Source organism: Ascaphus truei, chromosome 3 (genome assembly GCF_040206685.1).
Source record: "Ascaphus truei isolate aAscTru1 chromosome 3, aAscTru1.hap1, whole genome shotgun sequence".
NCBI classification, from domain to species: domain Eukaryota; kingdom Metazoa; phylum Chordata; class Amphibia; order Anura; family Ascaphidae; genus Ascaphus; species Ascaphus truei.
Genome location: NC_134485.1, coordinates 99,734,513 through 99,756,748, shown reverse-complemented (window position 1 = coordinate 99,756,748; position 22,236 = coordinate 99,734,513). Strand labels below are relative to the sequence as shown.

The window sequence follows — 22,236 nt, the reverse complement described above, 5'->3', positions numbered from 1 at the left end:
ATTGTATATCAAGTAACCGGTCAGAGTTGATTTTCCAGAAAGGCACAAAATGGAAACATACTTTGTATGTTCGGTACATTTACAAGAGCACCAAAAGTCAATATTTTCCAATCATTAATATAGGTCACACATGTCATGAAGACGAAAGGGGTGAAATGTCATGATAAAATACATGCTGTACTACATTTATTGACCCATAACTATTTCTACAAGATTGCAGTAGGTCAGATACTTTTTGCCTGCATCCATTATTAATCCCCCCCTAGTGAGTCCCTCACGGTAGTTACATTTATTCTACATTTACCTGTTAATGAAGGTCTTTGCTTCTCTTACTATGTGCCCAGCTGTTTTTTCTATGTTCATTGGCTGTTCAGTGATGTCATAGTTCCTCATCAATATGCAATTCCAGTATCTATAGAATCGATAAGCTGCATACCAGTACGTGAAAAAAATAATACCAAAAGAGGCAAAAATGATAATGATCTTCCAGGGAACTGGGATTAAATTGAATAGCTTTCCAGCAATGAGAGTTATCAGTGTGATCGCAAATAACTGTGCGTAAAACCACAGTTTTTCTTTAAAAACCAAATCCACTTCACTTACTATGGATAGCTGACAGTCATTTACAAGAGTTAAAGGCATACCATAAAAATAATCAAAGCCATGGTTTAATGGATGATGACAAAAATCACTGATTGATTCACAGTTTACACCAAGGTGCCATTTTCCTGGGAGGAAAAAAAAAAGAAAACAGTTATTGCTCAGTAGACTCGTTATGAGAGAAATTCACTATGCTCCAATAATGGGTATTGCATCGCGATAACTGCCATTCAAGTCAATGGCAGTTAATGCGAGACTAAATGGTCTCAGTGACCATTTAACAACGCCAAAAGATACTAACTAAATAAATCCTAGCTTCTGTACCAAAACCTGGCAATACATTCAATGTATGGCACAATGAATGACAGCAATGATATTTACTACATAATAATAATAAAAATAATAATAATAGCATGTTCTTGTATAGCGCTGCTAATTGTACGCTGCGCTTTACAGAGACATTTTGCAGGCACAGGTCCCTGTCCTGTAGAGCTTACAATCTATGTTTTTGGTGCCTGAGGCACAGGGAGATAAAGTGACTTGCCCAAGGTCACAAGGATCCGACACCGGGAATTGAACCAGGCTTCCCTGCAGCAATCTCAGTGTCAGTCAGTGTCTTTACTCACTTTAACTACATTTTTAATACTCAAAATATGCTAAAAATAGAGCGACTACTGACTTGCTGCCTACAGCACATTTACATAAACTGATTATAATGCAAAATGCTCCTAGAGGGCAACACTACTATGGTGTAATTTAATATATTTAGCCAATCACCTGCAACTGCTTATTGAGCAGTTTGTGGCAGGCCAGCCCCTCCTCTTCTAGGTATATAATCCCAAAGCAAGGTCCCATTATTTCACTTCACGTGCAGACATGTGAGTATCTGTACTGGTATTTACCAGTTTTTAACTGCACTTGGTTATATAAGCATATGCTTTGATATTTTAACCCCTTCTGGGCTTATTTCACATAACACTAGTATGGATTTAGCGTAGCGACCTGCTATTGAGACTTACCTTGACGTGGTTAGCAGGCTTGGCATTATTTGATGTATACCATCACCGTCAATGTGATGACGTCACTATAGCCCGACGATCGTTTTGCGCGATCAAGCGCTTCTTCTTCCCCCCCATGAAGAAGCGCGTGATCGCGTGAAACGATCGTCGGGCTATAGTGACGTCATCACGTTGACGGTCACGTGGGCAGCGACGGAGCGTGTTTGCATCTCCCATCATTGGGAGAACTTTAGGAACGCTGGACACATAACTATACACACTGGGCACCAACCATATTGCTGTTCTTGCAGCAGCAGCCACCAGGTTGTATTTTTCCTGCTTGTATTTGCAGGTTTTTTATCTCTGTATACTTTCCCTAAGATACTCGGTTACCAATGACATCAGATGCATTTTAAACTTACCCGATTCTACTTATAGTAATCACCATGGTTATAATACCAAGTATTTGAGTTGTGATATAGCAATATCATTTATCAATGTGTTCTGACTTCCTTAATGTGGGATTTTCCCATGCTCTATAGTCACTATTTTGCATGTAGGTAAGGTGAGGCTACTTAGCCGGGTAAACATATTTTGGACCTCTTCTCCATATATATACCTCATGGGGATATCAATATAGGTCATATTTACCCCTATTCTCACCGTACTGCTCCCAACTCGCCCACAAGGGGATCTTTTTAGTTTTTGTATATTATTTGTAATTTTATGCGTTTCGTCTTGTTTTAATATGTATTAAAGTTGTTATAATTGTTGTCTAGCTATAGATTAGATTTTGTGGTTATTCTCCTAGTTGGTCTACTTATTCATCACCATATTATTGGTACCAGTTATTTAATTGGTACTTTTGGATTTATATTTGACTATAGAATGAGTGCAATCATTAGGGACTTTTAGTGACCTCTATTGGCCACTTATGTGTTTTTGATTCAAACCATATGCCCAGATATTTAAAACTACAGCTCAACCCCGTTATAACGCGATCCGTTAAAACACGAATCCACTTATAACGCGATGCAAGCATGGCTCCCAATTTTCGTATTAATGAATACTTTACAACACGATTATTGGTATCTTAAATACTATGTTGTACAATGCATACAATTGTACATTATGTCTAACGCGATCCGCTTATAGCGCAATGTGATTCCTTGGACCCAAAGCACAGCGTTATAAGGGGATTGAGCTGTAGTAGCAGGGGCTAGGAGGGTATTGAGCTAGTTCTGATCTGAAGCTCTGTCATTGGTAGCTTTAGAAATGTAGCCTTGGTCCCAAATACCATTGTTACAGTCTTGTCATTGCTTAAAAAACAGTTTGTTTGGGGAATCCAATTTTCAAGTCTCCAAAAATCAAATTGAAGTATGTGTTGAAGGTCAGTGAGGCCAGGGTTGTGTGCATATAATATTGTGTCATCCGCATACATGTGTATTGAAGTTCACTTACAAGCTGTAGGAAGATCATTGATGAACACTGAGAAGAGCAGAGCCCCCAGAACAGAGCCTTGCGGGACACCACAGGTGAGATCCAAGGGGTTGTAGTTACTGTAGTGCCAGAGATAGACATGTTTGGATCTATCTGATAGGTAGGAAGGAAACCAGTTTGAAAACATGTTTCCCTATTCCAGAGCATTGAAGTTTGTTTAGCAAGATAGCATGAACAGTATCAAAATCCTTTTCAAAATCTAGGAATATTGCACCAGTAAATTGTCTATTCCACACTGGATTTCATTGCAAAGTTTTAGCAGGGTAGTTACCGTGGGGTGTTTGGGATGAAAGCCAGATTGGAATTGGCTAGGGAAATTGGTCTTGGTATAGTAATCGCTTAATGGAGAGTGAACACAATTTCCAGGACTTTGGATAGTATTGGGAGAAGAGAGATTGGCCTGTAGTTTGAGACAGTATTTTTGTCCCCACTTTTGAAGATTGGGAAAACTCTGGCAGTTTTCCAGGTCTCAACAGAGCAGAGTCCACAATTGTGGCTTGTAGCATATCCATTGATCTGCTGTATGATCAACAATTTACCCTCTTTGACTGGAGAGTGAATATTATTTTATGTATGCAACACCCTTTCTCCCGCCCCCCTCCTTAAGGGAGATTTGATAGTACATGAGACTGCCGTAGTGTTAGGCCGAGTTCAGGGTGGATGCTATGGGCGCGAGCTTCCATGCGCGCCTCCGCCGCGTGCTCCTGTAGGTCAGCTGTGACTTAGCTGCAGGAGTTGGGTCGCGGCCAACGTGTCACAGAGCTGGTTCGCTGAACCAGCTCACGTGATGCGACTGTAGCGGCAAAATGCAGCAGCGTCAAAGCTGAAATTGTGACGGACGTGCGCGCATCCATCCTGAACTCAGCCTTAGAGTGCTGTAGCTTAACTTGCAGTCTTCCAGGAGGCCTGAGTCTCCACAGATGGTAGAGGGAGCAGCAACAGGACAGGCTTTTGGGCTTATTGTTACAACGCCTCTCTCCAGCAGGGCTCTGTGAAAGGCAGGGAGTATGCCCTACAGGAACCTCTTCCATAAACTCACACGCAGGCAAGGAAACAGTTCACCATTTATTGGCAGGTCAGTCCTGATCCTTCCCTCATGCAAGAGAGGTACTTAACACATAGCACAGAACACTTCCCTCGCAGCTTGCATAGTGATCACTCCTTGACTAGGCCCCTCAGGGGTTTGAGGCCTCTGAGGCTAGTCTCAACCCCCTTAGCCCCCGATGGGGCAAGGTAGAAATATTGCCCTACTCCCTAAGGAGCAGGCTACACTGGAACACTCTCAATTTGATAGGGAGCCATCTTTTATACCAGGGGAGGGTCCCACTACTAAGCGCCAGTAACTGGGCAGCACTCCTCCAGTGAGCTTATCCCACCCTCCACCCCCCCCACCCCCCCGGCACATGCTCCAAATGTTTCCAAACGGCACCTGGAAACGATACAAATTAACTCCTTACTGAGGGAACTCACATGCTGGCCCATGAGAGAGGGACGGACGTAACCCTAAAACTGCCTGCTCCTTACCAGGACTTACAGTGCTAGGGCCAGGAAACACATAGCCAGGGGCACTGGGCTACATTTATATTTCTCCAGTTTAATAAATGTATGTACTTTTTTTGCTCTCTAGGTTTCGCTTTCCATAATGTATTTGAAGAATTCGTGTATTCTTGGGATTAGCCTTTTTTTTCCCTTTTATGGACGTTTGAGAAATTATATACATATATAGTTTTGTAATGTATGGAACACGAAGACATTTATTCTCCTGTAATCTTGTGGTTATTTGTATTTACTCTTTGGTCTTAAGTTTGTGCCTTCTTATCTTTGTCACAACTGTGGTTTTAACATTGGTATAATCTTCTAAGCCAGGGGAGTGCAAACTGCACCCCCTGCCTGCTCCCCACAGGTGCTTGCTCCCCCCTTACTTTTTTTTTTACCGGCGTCAAATGACACAGTGGGTGATATCACATGAACCTGTGGCCATGGCGACTGGCGTCAAATGACGCCACAAGGTCATGTGACATTACATGGCCCCATTGCCATGGCGATGCGGCCCAACAAGTCTTCTGAATCCCGGTAAGTAGGTCCCGGCATTTAATTTAAATGCCTTGGGGAAGAGTGTGGGGCCTCTGCAACCACCACACGTCCCACCCAACCCCCCTCCCCAATTTTTTTTTCTTTTTGCACCATTAAGAGCACAAGTTTTTCATCATAGATGCATTGGATATGTACAGTATATTCCTATGTATAAGGGATTTCTTTTAATTGTGCTATTGTGTTAGCTCAGGGTACCTGTCCAGCCTTCTGCTACAAAGCTAATGTATATCACTAAATTGTATTTAAAAAAAAAGCAGTTACAGTTTCAATTTTGAAAAGCTACACATCTGTCTAGTTAAATACTACATAGTTCATCCTGAGGAGAAACATCTATTATGTGTTAGAGTTGAAGAAATAATAAATATGCCCACATTAAAACATACCTATGATACCAGTGGTGTAACCTTGATCCTTCAATATTTTGGGAAATGTTGTTTCATTTGCTGGGAGGCCTCCAGATGCAGTAGTCCACAACAGTACATTATAGGGTGCAATACTATTCATGCCTAAATTAGGTCAAAGAATCAGAACAGAAGTAAATAGTATAGTTTAACCTTGTTCAGCACAATTCATGCAACAGGAGTGAATGCTATGCTGCACGATGACATTCCTAGTATCATTAACATTAGTAAAGCAAAACTGATAAGTTACTATTTTTTTCCCATTTTAACTTCCATTATTTGTATTTTTGCGTTATACTGTGTTTTACAGTGCAACATGTATGGTTTTGCAAAAATAAAAAAAAAGTGTATTAAAGGCCATATTTACTAAACCGTACTAACCAGTAATGCGCCTTACAGCCTACTCAAGTGAATTTCCAGTAACTGGCCATTGATTATGAGACTTTGCAGAACTTAATTAACATCATTCTTGTGTTTGGATGGCATATAAAAGGGAGAGAGATTGGTAGAAGGAAGACGAATGAGAAAGAATAAAAGAGAATTCAGTCTTTACTAGGAATGGGTAGAACAGTCCAAATCAGTTTCCCGCAATTCCGCGGATAATTGGAAAAAGCCATGGATTGGATGCTAAAAAATCCAGACGGATTCATTAAAATCAGTCAGTGAATACAATTCAGACAGATTTGTAAGATTCTGTTGCGGGATTGAGGGGAGTAGGGAAGGGGTGACTTAGAGTGTACTGTATATTATAAAACAAGACTTCTTTTTCCACGCTAAACCCAATTATAGGAGCAATCCATGCAATATTCACCATGAGATTTAAAAAAAATAAATGTATTAGATCAGGGCTGCACAACATACGGCCCACCCCGTGCGGCCCACGATGGACCCCCTTCACCCCCCCTTCTTCAACCCCCCTTCAACCGCCCTTCTTCACCCCCCTCAACGCGCTCCAGTAGGAGCGCGTTCCAGCCCTGTCTGTGCGCGCTCTCCCCTAACCTCCTTCCTCCCTCCTCCAGCACGGGGACGCGCTCTAGCAGGGTAGCGCGACCCGGAACTTCCGGGTTTGCTGCTAGAGCGCGCATCCCTCGCGCTTCCCTGCCATCACCAGGTAAGCATGGGGGAGGGAGGCTGCTGACATTGGGAGGGGGGTGGAGGGCTGCTGACATGGGAGGGGGTGGTGTGACGGGGAGGAAAGGGTTAATACCTGATTTGTCATGCATTACTGTTGTTGCCCTGTCAACGCCATTTTTATTCCCCATGTGCAGGCCATTCCCTGTCTGCGAGGGTAAAAGACAAGATGCATTGCTTGCCATACCCTCTAACCAACACATGATAGCAGATCTTAAATGTAAGGCAGGATGTATTTTTTTGTAAGTCCAAGCAGGAATTACTTGGACCTCCAGCTTTGATATGGGTGAATGAGCTTCGGTATTTTTATGACCAAGCCTCAAAGGGTTGTAATTATTTTTATGATGGAGCCTCAAAAGGCTCCCACAGATTGAGAGTCCCCCTGTCTAAAATTGCAAGGCTATGAGTTTCAGGGTGGGTTTGACAGAGAAACTCTTTACAGAGTGTGGCTATGTAGCGGGGTTCCCGAGTTACAGGATACCCCAAAGATGTATCCGGGAATCAGGTAAGATTCTCAGATACATGAAAGTACAATGCTCTGGTCAAACTCCTACCCTGAAAATGTTCTTGCGACTCATCACTAGGGTTCCTGCTGCAGCCCAGCCCAGAAAGGTAAATGGGGCATTGTGACGGTAAGGGGGTACTCAGGCCAGTAAATAAAGGTATTATGCTCGGCTGGGTGCCCCTGAGCCATATTGTGAAATTGTAGAGTGTCAGCTCTGCAGCCCAGTAATAGCTGCAACACTGTAAATGTATTAAAAATGTCTGTGTGTGTCCCGCTAGGTATAAGGGGACTACATCAATATCCTGAGTGGAAATGTATAAGTATTGCAACAGTTATGTACCAACTATGAGTATTGCAACAGTGTTTCCCTGCAGACCGCAGAAAGGAAAAAAGGTTTTTAAATTCCAGCGGCCCTCGTGCAAAGCAAATAAGCGGTAAGCTAACTTTGGCAAGGAATGCCCTAGCGCTTTGAATTTTACTGTGCGTGCGGCTGGGGGTAAATCATTAAAACGGTTATATTTTACTTTTTATAAACTTTCATGAAAAGTCATGAATGAAAGTCCCCCTCTTTTAAGTGTATTAATATTGTAAGAGCAGAGGAGTTTGCATTCATGCGGCTGGAGCAGCGTAAATACTTGTTTCACAAGTAGTGACCAAAAGGTGTATGGCAGGATATTCCTGTGAGTGAGTCATGAATAATGTAACCCTGTGACTTGCAAGGTATCACGCTGGCATGGTTCCAGCATGTCTGCAAAAGTCCAGCGTTAAAAAGGTTCCGACCGTTAAAGGTGTTAAGCGGGCAGAGGAAAAATAAGTGCTGGCATCCTAGCAGATGTCCAGGTGGAGTAGACTACCCGGCGCCAGGGAAGGGGGCTTGGCCGGGTATGCCAAGTGGCGAAGGTGCAAGTTTGCTCATGCCTTTGGCATACTATGAAGCCCCTGCCTGGTGCTGGGCGCTACTGGCAAGACCTGGGGATTGGTGGGCTGTTCAGTTCCCACGCAACGATTTGCTGCAGAGTATAGAGATAGGGGTTTTTATTGTTTAAAGGTCCCTGCAGCCGATCGGGAAAATAGTTTCATCATGCAGTGAAAGATTCATTGTGCGGTACAAAATTGTAACATCGTAACCAAGATTTGTATCCAGCTTCAAGGGTTCGTAAGAACTAAGGACTTCCAAACCAATTCTACAATGGTAGAACAAAGCGAGCAGTCCCGGTGGAGAAAAAGTGGTTGCGAGCGGCGCCACTAGCCAAAGACTGTTTTTGCAGCTTTGCGGTTGCACAATCCCAGCTCCTAGGAGATTGTGCTCAGACTATTTCTAAAGATTTCGTTCTGGAAGTAGAATATTTTGTTTTAACCCATCCCAGTAAGTGTATTTTCTTAATATTTTTTAAATCAAGCTGTGTATGTTCATTGTGTAAATGACAATTTATTTTATATCTCTTGCTTTGCTCAATCAAAGGATCTGGGTAATTGTGGTGTTAAAAGTTGTGGTCTCCCATGACATGCATAAGGGGTTAATGTATCCCTGCAACATACATGGGGCCCTTTGTAAAAAGGTGGGATGTAAGTTATATGCCCAGGTCACCCTGTATCCAGTATAGGGGTTCAGGGGGATACTCCAGCTAAGTTACAAAGCTGAGAGGTTTAGGTAAAATAACAGGTCAGGTTTTTACAGAGTGTTAGGGATAAAGCTAGTGAGTAAACCTTCTCATTCTATCCCTCGCACCAGAAAATACTTTGTTATTTTAGCCAAGTAAAGTGTAAAAGCATATCTTATTAAAGTGTACATTTAATAAAAGGTATATATGTTTGATTCACTTTATATGAGCTGAGGGATTTCCAAGTCACTGACCCCAGAGACCAGATGGCTACCATGCCACCCTGTCTGCTGAGGTCCGTACATGAGACCCAGAGGATGTCCCAGGTGTGAAAGCAATTTAGAAAGGAGGGTGTGATTCCAGTCCACATCCTCAGATCACACGGATACAATATGCATGTCAATTTGGTTGTCCTGCCTGGACGGAGCCCTCTCACCAAGGGGGGGGGAAGCAGGGGGGAGAGGCCATATGTCACCTGCCCCTGTGATCAGTTAGATGTTCAAGAAACCCCGTTTATGATACAGGGTTGTCTGAATGGTAGCTAGGGAAAACTCATGCTCCTGAAATGACACATACATGAGAGGTTTTAAAAACCCTTACTCAGCTCAGATTTTTTCAGTTCTTTACGTCCTCTGAGAGTTCTTTAAGTCTCTCTAAAAGTTTTTAAGGTTCTCTCAAGATTCTAAAGTGTTTCCAGCAAGAAAGAGGCAAGGCTCTGCTTCAGCAAAATGTGCCTGGAATCTTTGCAGTTTCAGGACTATTGAGGGTAAACTTTGTGATATTGTAGACTCTGCACCTAGGAAAGTATAGTTCTGTTCCCCTAGTCCCAAGTAAATGTGCTTGTATCTGTATTTTGTGTAACATTGTGTGTTTGCCTATTTTAAGTGAATAAATTACTATTTATTTCTTTACGCGTTTTGCTCAATGAAATGATCCTGGTTCTAAAGGTGTAATTGCCTGGTCTCCCGTGACAATGCATGTCGATTACATTTAGGGGTTTGGCAAACCCATATACTTTAGATTATTTTACTGCCAAATAGCAGCCTCTAAAGTTGCCAACGAATTTGAATTGCCTTTGTTTAAAAAAAAAGTTTTGTTATAGTTTAACATGCTCAGCAACTAAATGTTTGCTATAGGTAACTTATCTACTTTTAATAAGTAAGATGTTGCTGAAATACATGCATCTTTGGCTTCCTACCAGGTTGAAACATAGGATGAATAGAACGTTAAAGGAGCAGCTCCATCTGCTTTCTTTTCATTTTGATCCCCATCCCCTCTTTTTTTCCCTTTCACATTAGTGGGCAGCACCGGAGCCAGCGGCAGATTTTGAAATCCGCCGCCCCATGGCACTTACATATGCCGGCCGCCTCCTTTCCGCCAGCTCTCATCTTTCTCCTCCTCCTCCTCCTTCTGTTTAGCAGCGTCAAATGACGCCGTCACACGGTGTCTTGTTGCCATGGTAACGCGACATCACGAGGTAATTTGACGCCACATTGTCATAGCAACGTGACGTCGTGTGATGCCACGTTGGTGACGTCCGTGTGTCATTTGATGCAGCGAATCGAAAGGAGGAGGAGGGTGGCAGAAAGGAGAAAGCAAAGAGGCGCCCGGCTTATGCAAGCGACTTCCCATCAGACCCAAGAGCGCCGCAAATGTATATGGGGCGTACATTTTTGCCTCCCTCAAATTTTGCTGCCCTAGGCCCGGGCCACTGACCAGGTCTGAAAATCAGTAGTTTAAGCTTCGGCAACCCCCTAGTTCCTAACATGCATACCTGGAAAGATACCAGTACAGTCCCCTGCAGTGGAAACCTATCTCCCGTGTTACATGGGCCAATAGGAAGCAACGACATCGGTAGCAGCTTCAAATTGGCCAACATGATGCATGTGTTTTAAATATGCAGAAGTACCCGGTGTAATTTCCCAGTATGGGTCCCAGAAAAGAGGGAGTCCCCATAGCTGAAATTAATGCGGTCCAGATCTGGGGACCCCCGGCTTCCCATCCTATGTAAAAAAATAATAATAATAATTAGGGGCAGGGTAAGGACTGCTGCATTAAATGAATAAAAATATAGACCCTGAAAAAAAAAAGGTGCCACTTAGGTATGAAACGCGTGTGAGTTTTTGCTTGGACCATTACTATTTTGTATATGTTGTAATAAAGAACTTTCATATTCCGGGTTCCCGTACTATTTCCAGTATTGGATATCCGGCTTGCTGCTGTGCTTTCTATTCATGCTCTTTACTGTAATCCGGAAGCATGCACCTTGGGACACACAGAAGGCTATGTATAACTGTACTCATAGTTGCTATAAACCCCCATCAAGCAGATACAGTACTGTACTGTAGCTGCAAACACCAATAACCCTGGGTTCTTCACAGGAGAAAGATCATTACTTTCCTCATAGGGCCAGAGTAGGTGTTAAGGGTTAAATGTGATGTATCCATATCCCAACCTAATGATGTATACTTAAGTACATACAGTACCTACTACAACCCATCTCCTGAGCACAACAGTTTATTTTTTAATAATATAGAGATCCAACCTGATCTAATAGGGTATCGTCCGGTCAAAAAAGCTGCTCTACTTGGGGTGCATAACGGGGCAGCAGATATGTGTTGTGTAAGCATTACTCCGTCCTTTGCCAATCTATCAATGTTAGGAGTCCTGAAAAGGAATAAAAGATAAAAAAAAAAGTTATATTCACTTAATTAAAAATGTTAGTTCTTGAGTAGTAACAGAATAAGACGTATAGCCCATGCTCCCCCCCCTAATCGCAGATCAGGTCCCCTAAGGTGTTCTGGGGTCTGGCTATATGTCTCTGTGTGGTGCATACCAGCTGTCAACAGGATGGCCTGAGTCTCCCGCGATGACATGGGGGACAACAGGAACAGGTTACTGGGGTGGATGCCTTCGTCTTGGTTCAATGGTGCAGCGCCTCCATCTGCAGTAAGCCCCAGGGATGCGGGGTGGAATCCCTACCACAGAATCCCCTCCATAGGGATGAGAGATTCCAGTCTCACAACACTCAGTAGTTTTATCAGCAGGCTCTTTATTCTCGCAGCAACAGCAGGTACAGTTAATCAATATAGTACACTAGCTGTTCTCCCTTCAGATGTTCCCTGCTTCCACTCTGGACCCCAAGGGCCATCCAGAGTGGGGCTAACTCTTCCCTCACCCCCTAAGCAGGGTGAGAGGTATTTGGTCCACCTATAACTCACTAGGCCCTACTCCTCAGGAACCTAACTCACTCTAACTACTGTCAGACTGACAGAACACACACTTCTTGTGCTCCTTGTGCCCACTAAATAGGGAGTGCACTGCTCTTTTATGATATCAGCAGGCACTGCCCCTGTGTCTCTTGCTTTGACACAGGGTCAGGTGACCTACCTCCACCACTCAGGACAAGTGCTTGAAGTGGGGGAAACCCACGATAACTCCTGGCAACCTGCCCTTACCAGGGATTATACCAGGAGGAGGATAGAACTATAGCTCCATTTCTTACCAGGGCTACAGACGTGTTTAAATCTTGCTATGCAGAACCACTGGGATAAATATACAATTCTACTTTTCATTACTACATGTATGCACAGACAGTATGTAGGGTACTGTATATTAGCAGCATAATGGTTATATTTGTAACAATTATATGGTTCATTTACAGTAACTGGCAGAATTGGTTGTTCCATCAATAACAGTCTTTGAGCTCCTAGCCTGTGCTGTTATTTTGATGCAAAGGAAGGCAAAATAACTAGCAACAAGAATACAAATCAAATAAATTCATATTTTTACTTATTTAATTTATTCACATTACCTTATTATATCATTTCCATAACAACCAACATCTCCAATTCCAAGATCATCTGCCATTATAAGTACAATATTAGGCTTGGGGTCATTTATTGCACTTGTATATGACCAAAGTAGCAGAAGTAAAGCAGGATAAATGGCCATATAGTTTCTAAAATATAATATAAAAAGTGACATTAACACACCTTTATGAAACAAAATGATAAATTATTAATTATGTATTACATCGCTATGCTTGCCTTGGTAAATGGGTTGGAAGTCAAACTTTGAGTTCCTATCTAATGTGTACATACGTTTAGAATGAGAACCAAGTCTGTGTTTTTTTAAAAAGCAAGAGTTAGCATTTCATTCCTCTGCATTCCTCTTTCAAAAATACGATATTGAATAGGAGAGTCTGCAAATAATGTGTAACAGGTTGACATGACCTTGTTAATGATCTCTTAACTTCCAATCAGTTGTATTATTAACTGGATGTCATTGGCTTGCATAATATTGAAAAATTGCATTTTTTGTGGGCCTCCATTTTCACACTGGAGATATTGTGCAGAATTTGATGTACAATAAAATGATCAGTGTAACACATTTCAAAAGTAAAAATCAGATTGACGAATTGTAAAGATTCAAATGTAACGGAGGAGGAGGACGTTCCAATTTAGTAATGTCTAAATGTTATACGGTATATCCCCTCAAACCACCCTACAAATAAATTAAGGAAAGATGTCTGTACTGAAAAAGGAGCACAGCTGAGGTACTCAATGAGATACGGTAATGGCAATGCAAAGTATATTTAAATGAGCCACTTTCCACACTTCCTAAAAATGGTCAGACCTAATTTTTCCTCATTTTGTTATGTGTTGCGTGCACAGCCTCGCCTCATGTTGCCTCATGTTGCACGCCCACCCACCTGACCGGGCGTCGCACGTGCAGCCGCGCCACATTGTGTGTGTGTTATATTTTGTGTGTGGCAGGGGGGAGATTGTGAGGGCATCAGGGTGGGGAGAAGTGTGTGCTCAGTGGGGTAGGGGGGAATGAGTGTGAAGAGGGGGGGATTGAGGGAGCAGGTTGAAGGGGTAATTAAGTGATAGAGGTAGGAGAGAGAGGAGAGAAATACACGGGGAAAGGAGGGAGAATAGAGGAGGTGGCTAAAGTGTATGAAGGGGGGGTCTCGCAAGGTCGCCGACACGTGAGGGGGCCCCCGGTCAAAACTCTAGTTTTGGTCCCGAGGAAATCGGTCGGCAGCATGCCCCAGTCCATTACCTCTTTACAATATATCCCTCCCTCTGCTCATACCCACCCCTTTTCCCCCTCCCCCAGTGCACCAGGAGGACCCAGATTCTTAGATTTCTGTTGGCGACTCTATACAGGCAGTCCTCGGTTATCCGACACAATGCGTTACTCAAAATGGCATTGGATAGCAAAATGTCTTAAAGTGAAACACGTTTTCCCATAGGAACACTGTTTAAATGAAAGGTTCCATTCCTGAAGGCATTTTTAACACTAAAGTACACCAAATATTTTACGCAGGCAATAAGATATGCAACACACACAAATTATATAGTGAATGTACTGTATTATATATATAATATAACATAACATATAATATAATAAATTATATAGTATAATATAATATTATAATTATATTATATATACTATATACACAAACAACTTTGCACTTTGGATAAGCCGTTTTGACATTGTAAAAATGAACATAGGTATGCATTGCATAGTGTTGGATAAGCCATTCGTTGTAAAACTAAGCGTTGTAAAACGAGGACTGCCCATATATGATTACCTTGCCCTAGTCCCACCAAGCAGAAATAAGTGTATGGGCCATTCAGCATTGTACAGACTTTCTGTGATCGTGACCGCAAGGTGCGAGATCACAGCCACGTGAGCACTTTGTTCACTGCGTTTCAGTTACATTATTTGTGCGGTTATTTATGCAATTGTAAGGGGGTCACCCCCGGTTCCCCTGATCTTCCTTTGCCCCCTGCCTTACCCATGTGGCACTGGGGGAAGGGGACTGCAACTTCTCCCGGCGGGCACCGCCATCTTGGTTGCGGCGCGAGGTTCGCGCAATGCGCAGAGGTTGGTCAGGGTAGCGGTGGCCATCGCCAGTGGGCCGGATCTCTGGGAGGTTGCCCAAGCATAGTTAAGCGTAACGGCTGCCATTACAGCGTCGCACATGCGCAGTAAAGATCGCGCACGCGATCCCCATAGGAAAGAGCTGTGCCAAGGACTACAATTCCCAGCAGCCTCTGGGGACTGCACTTTCACCCTGGTCACAGGCAGCATTGAAGCCAATAGAGCTGGCAGATTCTTATGCTGCAGAGTTGCAACAATGTTGTGTGCAGACAGGGTTTTGTCAGTTGGATCCAGGAAGAGATTGGGGAAGGTAGTGTACACAGAGCAGGGCTCTGCTATTCTAGGCCAGAGAAACCCCAGACCCCAGGTAGGCCCCACTCCCCACTAGGTTAGTGGGTAAGTTCATAGGGAAGGCCCCTAGGTTAGGGACCCTGCCCTTAGGTGCGTGTGAGGTGCAGCCTTGTCAGTATCATGGCTGTCAGTGCTGTGAGTGCCGACAAGTAGGCATAGTGTGTGTGCAGCCGTTTGCTGCAGGTACCAAGCAGGTTGCAGTGCGTTGGTTGCAGTGCGTTGCTGCAGGTACAGTTAGTGCAGTGGGTTGCTGCAGGTGCTAGAAATATTAGTTAGCAGTCAGTACCGGGAGGAGCTAGGGGAACGGATTAGGCCAGTAACCCCCTAGGCCCCAGATAGGTCTTCACTCCCCAGCTTGTGGTGCTACAGGGACAGGCCCTAGGTTAGGGACCCTGTCACAGTAGTACTAGTGATAGATAGGGACACAGCGGACGCTGCGCTTCCTGAGAAGAGACTTGGGCTCAAGTCTGTGCCCCCAGAGACAGAGACTATCTCCAGGGTGGGATCGCCCCTGGTGGACCCATGCGAGGAAACATCGGATCAGACGGGATCACCAAGCGGCAGATCCTTTTTGAAGTCGCTTGCAGGCCTGAGTGCAGGAGCGCTCGGCAGGTACCCCCATAAGTGCACCAACGTATCCTAACATATCACAACTACACATTGTGGCAGCGCTGACCACGGGACAAGGGGGTTGGGCTATGGACCCAGTGTGGGGATATACGGTGACTGTGGAGTTACTCTCTAGGGGGGAGTGTTAGTAGTGTTTGTTATTAAGTGTGTTATTTCCTGCATATATAAACTGGTTATATACATTCCTGTGTATGTGGTTATTGTATATGCGGGTCCTGTGTAGGCAACCTTCTACATCCCTAGAACCCTACACAGGTGGAGGCGCTGAAACCGAGAAGCTCCAGAGGATTCACCCCAGGCTCTCACTGGCGGAGGCTCAGACCTCCTGTGAGCCTGTTAGGTATAACGCGCCACACCTGGTAACATATAGGGTTCCCCCACATTCACTGTAGCTGCGATTGGGGGTGGGGGTAAACCTGTTACATTTGGAGGCGCTGCTGAGATCAGACCTGGGGTGCCCTATTCTATTTTTGTGTCAAATTGTGCCAGTTAAGTCCCAACCATGTTGTGTGCCCTCAAGCCATGAGATCCACAAATGGGCCTGGTGGACAAAAGTATCCCCGCGACATGTGGTAGTAGTAGGGAATGTTCCCACTAGTGCAGTGAAGTTGAAGGAAATTTGTGAGGTCCTAAGAGAACTCCTGGGTCTAGATCAAAGGTGGAGGAGGATAGAGCAGCGGTACGACACCACTGAACAGTGGAGTAGACTATGGCTAGTGGCGGATCAGGAAATATGCCGGGAAAATGCCCCAATGACTTTACATTTCCCAGAGGCCCCACAAGAAGGCTACCCTCTTATATACGCAGAGAGCCCTAGTGAAATTAACAGAACTGTGATCAAAATGGAGGCTCCCTCATCCAGTGAGTCACACCTAAAATGGCATCTCCTGCCAAATCAGGAGAGCACACATGCTGCTGACTGCAAGCCTGCACTAAATTGTGTTGCAAAAATCTGCATAGGACTGGCGGGAAAACCAGAGCTCTGCCCCCACAATGTGAGTGACTCAGTGCAGAGCCAGAACCACTCAGTGATAGAGCGTGCCCCTCCATTAAATTCCACCAGGGGGAGCAAGCACAGTGAACAGCAATCAGCAACGGCTGTTCCCACTAAAGAAAGTACAGAATGCAGAGAAACTCACCCTCAGTTGTATGGAGTATGGCGATCAAAAGGAGGGAAAGTATCCTTTCTTGTGTGCCCGTGCCTACAAAAGGACTTGAATCTGTCTGGTGGTATGGACTTTGACCATATTAGGCTACCAATAGAATACTTGGTGGCAGTGGTGGATGAAGAGGGGTGCATAAGATGTGTTTGTAACCAGTGTGACTTCCCAGGTGGCAAACCGACCTGGGGTCCCAAGTGTGCCTGCTGCGTGGCACAGTTCCTAAAGCCCGTGCTGCTGTGGTCTGCAGAACCAGCAGAGACCGAGGATCCCGACCTATCCACTAAAGTGAGTCACACTGCTAATCAGTCTGCCTTAATCCCAGAGGCTCCATGGGGCCGGTGTGTCCAAAGTGATGTTCCAGACACTGTTGCAAAAACAGATTATTCTCCCCCTGGAAATGAAATAGACTGCAAGGGGTTACACTCTGAAGTGTATGTGGGCCGTCAATTGCCAGGAATAGAGGCACTCGTGCTAATGTGTCGCTGCCTTCAGGAAGCCTGTGACCTGGGAATCGACCTATTCCAGTTCTCGTTAGACTTCAAGACAACCGAGGTGGATGGAGAAACGTGTATACAATGTTTTAGTGCCATCTGTGACTGTTCTAGAGGCAAACTAGCGTGGGAGCCCGAATGTGCCTGCTGCGGGATATGTTTCTTGAAGCCTATTATGCCCCAGCCTGCAGAATCCGCCGGGGAAGAAGCGGTCAATTTTAATATGGAGCCGGTCAGTATATATAACCAATCTAACCTTCTCAATGAAATTTCAGAGGGCCCGTGCGCCCTAACCGCGGTTCCAGATTCGGTTATAATGCCGGAACCACAGATGGAATCACAGAGAACAAGTGAAGCTGAGGACAAAGAGTCGTTTGCCTCGCCTGCTGTGGGCCCGTGTGCCCTACTACGGCCAGTCCGGCCTAAGATGATGGTACCGTCAGTCCTAGGCTTGGGATCAGTACCTAACAGCGACAAGGGCGAGTTGACTGCCCCAGGGGTGTCAGGTGTGAGCCTCCAGGTGACCGCGGAGCACGGTAGCTCCTTAAGTCTGGCCACCAGGGCAATTGGCTCCACTCGGCATTGCGTCCTGGCGGAGGTGCTCCCCTTAGCAGACCGCTGTTCTGTAGTGCGAGTGGACCAGTACCCACCACCTATCGTCCAGGTGAAGAGGAAACACAGCAGCCAACCAGCCGTGGTGATGCGCCAGCCGGCGGACCACTCACGGGACGCTGAAGCATCAGCGACGGACCCTGCTGTGGACACGCTGCGCATCGACATCCATCGACAGCAAGTGCTGGTGCGGCCGGAACGCGGAAGAGTTTCCCGGCTGTGGCGACTCCCAGTGTGTCGGAGGGACATCCAGAGACAGGACCGGAGGAAGAGGAACCAATCGCAAGCCAGCAGAGTGGTGGGGAACCTCATAACTCCCCACAGGCTCCGATGGAGGTGGCCGTGAAAGAGGCCCGAACTAAGGCTCCTGACCTGAGTGTGAGCCTGTGCGCTCCAACCCAAATAGTCCCAGGACTGGGATCCAACGCTCCCGAGTTTCAAGACAGTGAGTGGACTGCCCCAGAAGTGTCGGGGACAGGTCTCCAGACTGTCGCGGTGGGAACTGACAGCGTCCCCGAGGACCTGTTGGCCACCATGAATCACCGCAGTGGTAAGGTATCAACCCTTTACCGCTTTCAGGATGAAACAGAGACATTGTCAATTGCTCACTTCCCAGTGGAAGCCTCGCAAGTACGTAGGGACAAGGACTGTGTGGTGAGGGATTTAGTAAAAATTGCCTCCTTTAAGCCCAAAAAGGAGCGCTCCATTCACCATGTGGTGGACCGCGGAAAAGGTTAAGGCCTCCTGGCCTACTGCATCCATGTCGTGGATGGCCTGGTAAAGGTCTGGCAAGAGACACTGTGCTATTCCTTCCACCAGGGGGAGGAAGTAGTACAGAACCGGTGACTGTTACCCCAGAGCGTGCTCGCCCAGAGATTCTCCTGGGGAGGCTCACAAACGTAAAAGTGAGGTACCCCCACATGATCAGTTAGGGGCACCCCGCCATTGGTCTCAGCAAACAGCTAAAATTCAGCTGGCCTCGGGTATTACTGTGTGTGATATGCCATGTATCAGTGATGTTAAAGTCAACATGTTAAGTTGTACAGTTTATGCAATGCATTTTTATTGTGTAACTTTCTGTAATGTGATGCTGTTCTCCAAGCGGGGTCGTTGGTATTTTCACCAGGGGGAGAGTGTAAGGTGGTCACCCCCGGTTCTCCTGATTTTCCTTTGCCCCCTGCCTTACCCCTGTGGCAGTGGGGAAACGGAAACGGCGACTTTTCCCGGCGGGCACCGCCATCTTGGTTGCGGCGCTAGGTTCGCGCAATGCGCAGAGGTTGGCCAGGGTAGCGGTGGCCATCGCCAGTGTGCTGGAGCTCTGGGAGGTTGCGCAGGTGCAGTTAAGCGTAGCGGCGGCCATTACAGCGTCGCACATGTACAGTAAAGATTGCGCACACGGTCCCCAAAGGAAAGAGCTGTGCCAAGGACTACAATTCCCAGCAGCCTCTGGGGACTGCACTTTCACCCTGGTCACAGACAGCATTTAAGCAATAGAGCTGGCAGATTCTCATACTGCAGAGTTGCAACAATGTTGTGTGCAGACAGGGTTTTTGTCAGTTGGATCCAGGAAGAGATTGGGGAAGGTAGTGTACACAGAGCAGGGCTCTGCTGTACTAGGCCAGAGAAACCCCAGGCCCCAGGTAGGCCCCACTCCCCACTAGGTTAGTGGGTAAGTTCATAGGGAAGGCCCCTAGGTTAGGGACCCTGCCCTTAGGTGTGTGTGAGGTGCAGCCTTGTCAGTGTCACGGCTGTCAGTGCTGTGAGTGCTGACAAGAAGGCATAGTGTGTGTGCAGCCATTTGCTGCAGGTACCAAGCAGGTTGCAGTGCGTTGGTTGCAGTGCGTTGCTGCAGGTACAGTTAGTGCAGTGGGTTGCTGCAGGTGATGGGAGTATTAGTTAACTTTCAGGACCGGGAAGAGCTAGGGGAATGGATTAGGCCAGTAACCCCCTAGGCCCCAGATAGGTCTTCACTCCCCAGCTTGTGGTGCAACAGGGACAGGCCCTAGGTTAGGGACCCTGTCACAGTAGTACTAGTGATAGATAGGGACACAGCGGATGCTGCGCTTCCTGAGAAGAGACTTGGGCTCAAGTCTGTGCCCCCAGAGACAGAGACTATCTCCAGGGTGGGATCGCCCCTGGTGGACCCATGCGAGGAAACATCGGATCAGACGTTATCACCAAGCGGCAGATCCTTTTTGAAGTCGCTTGCAGGCCCGAGTGCAGGAGCGCTCAGGCAGGTACCCCCATAAGTGCACCAACGTATCCTAACATATCACAACTACACCTAGTGGCAGCGCTGACCACGGGACAAGGGGGTTGGGCTTTGGACCCAGTGTGGGGATATACGGTGACTGTGGAGTTACTCTCTAGGGGGGAGTGTTAGTAGTGTACACTACCGACACACTTTATTAAAGTGTGGCCGGTACCGCAAGCCGGGAGATTTCCCGGCTTGCTAGTGGCCGCCCCTCGGCGTGCCGCGCGTCATAGACGCGCGGTCACGCGTCTTCGGGAGCCTGCGCCCCCTGCACGCGCGTCCAGGGCTCCCCGAGGGAGCCCTGGTGTCCCGCGATCGCGGGACGGCGGCAGGGGGTTCCGGGGGACCCGGCGGACCCGGCAGCGGTAGGGAGAGCGCCCCGATCGGAGGGCGCTCTTCCGCTGCTTCGGCGTGCGCCCGTCACCCTCGGGCGCGCGCCAGGCTACTGCTGCGGCCAAGAACGGGCAAATGCTCGAATAAACTTGGCCGCAGCAGTATGCTATTAAGTGTGTTATTTCCTGCATATATAAACTGGTTATATACATTCCTTTGTATGTGGTTATTGTATATGCGGGTCCTGTGTAGGCAACCTTCTACATCCCTAGAACCCTACACAGGTGGAGGCGCTGAAACCGAGAACGCTCCAGAGGATTCACCTCAGGCTCTCACTGGCGGAGGCTCAGACCTCCTGTGAGCCTGACACGTATAACGCACCACACCTGGTAACATATAGGTTTCCCCCACATTCACTGTATCTGCGATTGGAGGTGGGGGAATAGTAAAAATTAGTATGTGTGTGTTTGGCAGATGGCACACTGAATATGTTCACCTATGGTACTCCGTAGCAGTAAGGGTGCTGCAAGGGAGTTGCAAATTGCAAATAAATGCTGGAGATTTACCCTTTATTTTATGCAGCATGAAAAAAGTAAGGCTGAGTTTAGGGTGGATGCTACGGCCACGAGCGTCTGTGGGAGCCTCCGCCGTGCGCTCCTGCAGCCCAGCGATCTGTGCGTTGGCTGCAGGAGTTGGGACGCGGCGTTTGGGGGCGTGCAAACATGTCGCGGAGCTGGTTCGCTGAACCAGCTCACGTGACGCGACTGTAGCCCAAAATATCATTTTAGGTTGTAGCGGCAAAAAGTAGCAGCGTCAACGCTGCACTTTGCCGCCGGTGGAATTTTCAGTATGAAAACTCCCACCGAACAACCAGAAATTGCGACAGATGTGCGTGCACATGTAAGCGCACGTCGCATAGCATCCACTCTGAACTTGGCCATAGTCTTGCTACATTTGCACAGTAGGATTAATTTAATGCAAAAGGCATCCATTATTATTTAGATACATGCCAACTTCACACGTCTTTCAATACAAGATACAATGTAGAAATGTCTCGCATCAAACTCACCCTTTCATTGACCTTGTACTTTTCATAAAAAGTAGCAGGTTGACGCTTTATTCAGAACACTATGCATAAAGGAAATTTGTCTCAGGCTGTGTTTAAGATGGCACATAAATGCCAGGCGAGACCTCCTGCAGCTGTGTTTATTTTACAGTATATAATCTGCCATTCAAGACAGTACAGACAAGAGGGTAAATCTCTCGCAGATCTACAGTATCAGTATATCGCTACGAAGTACCCATTATACGACAACAGCAAAAAAGGCAGGAACAATTCTAATTTATACAACTTTAGCATTAATGATTACTTAATTAGAATAGCTCGCCCTGGCATGAGGAGCGGGAACTGGGCACTACACACGTCATGGATGTATGTTCGATTACTTCAACTTTCAAAAGGAGAAAGAGATTCAAGACACCTTTCCGAGCCCTCTGATCTGCTCACATCTGATTAGCTGCTCTCATGTCTGTATGGAGATCCATTGTAGGCTGGTATATTAAATAATCCCCATATTCTGAAATCATTCCTCAAACCAGCCATTACAATATATCAATTTAAACTGAATAAGGGAAGAGGTATTTTAAGAATATTTTTTGCATCAGAACCCCGATTGC

General features: G+C 46.1%; 1 protein-coding gene across 5 annotated transcripts in view; it reads right to left on the bottom strand.

The window, feature by feature from the left end:
- Positions 1-22,236, bottom strand: part of LOC142491670 (arylsulfatase D-like) — a 94,453-nt gene that overhangs the window by 42,268 nt on the left and 29,949 nt on the right. For all 5 annotated transcript variants that reach the window (XM_075594579.1, XM_075594576.1, XM_075594578.1 and 2 more), the window contains 4 exons: positions 12,645-12,791; positions 11,376-11,497; positions 5,576-5,698; positions 305-728 (listed from right to left, as the gene is read on the bottom strand). In XM_075594579.1, coding sequence (XP_075450694.1) covers positions 305-728; positions 5,576-5,698; positions 11,376-11,497; positions 12,645-12,784 — 809 coding nt within the window. In that variant the 5' untranslated portion in view covers positions 12,785-12,791. The remainder of the gene's footprint in view (positions 1-304; positions 729-5,575; positions 5,699-11,375; positions 11,498-12,644; positions 12,792-22,236) is intronic.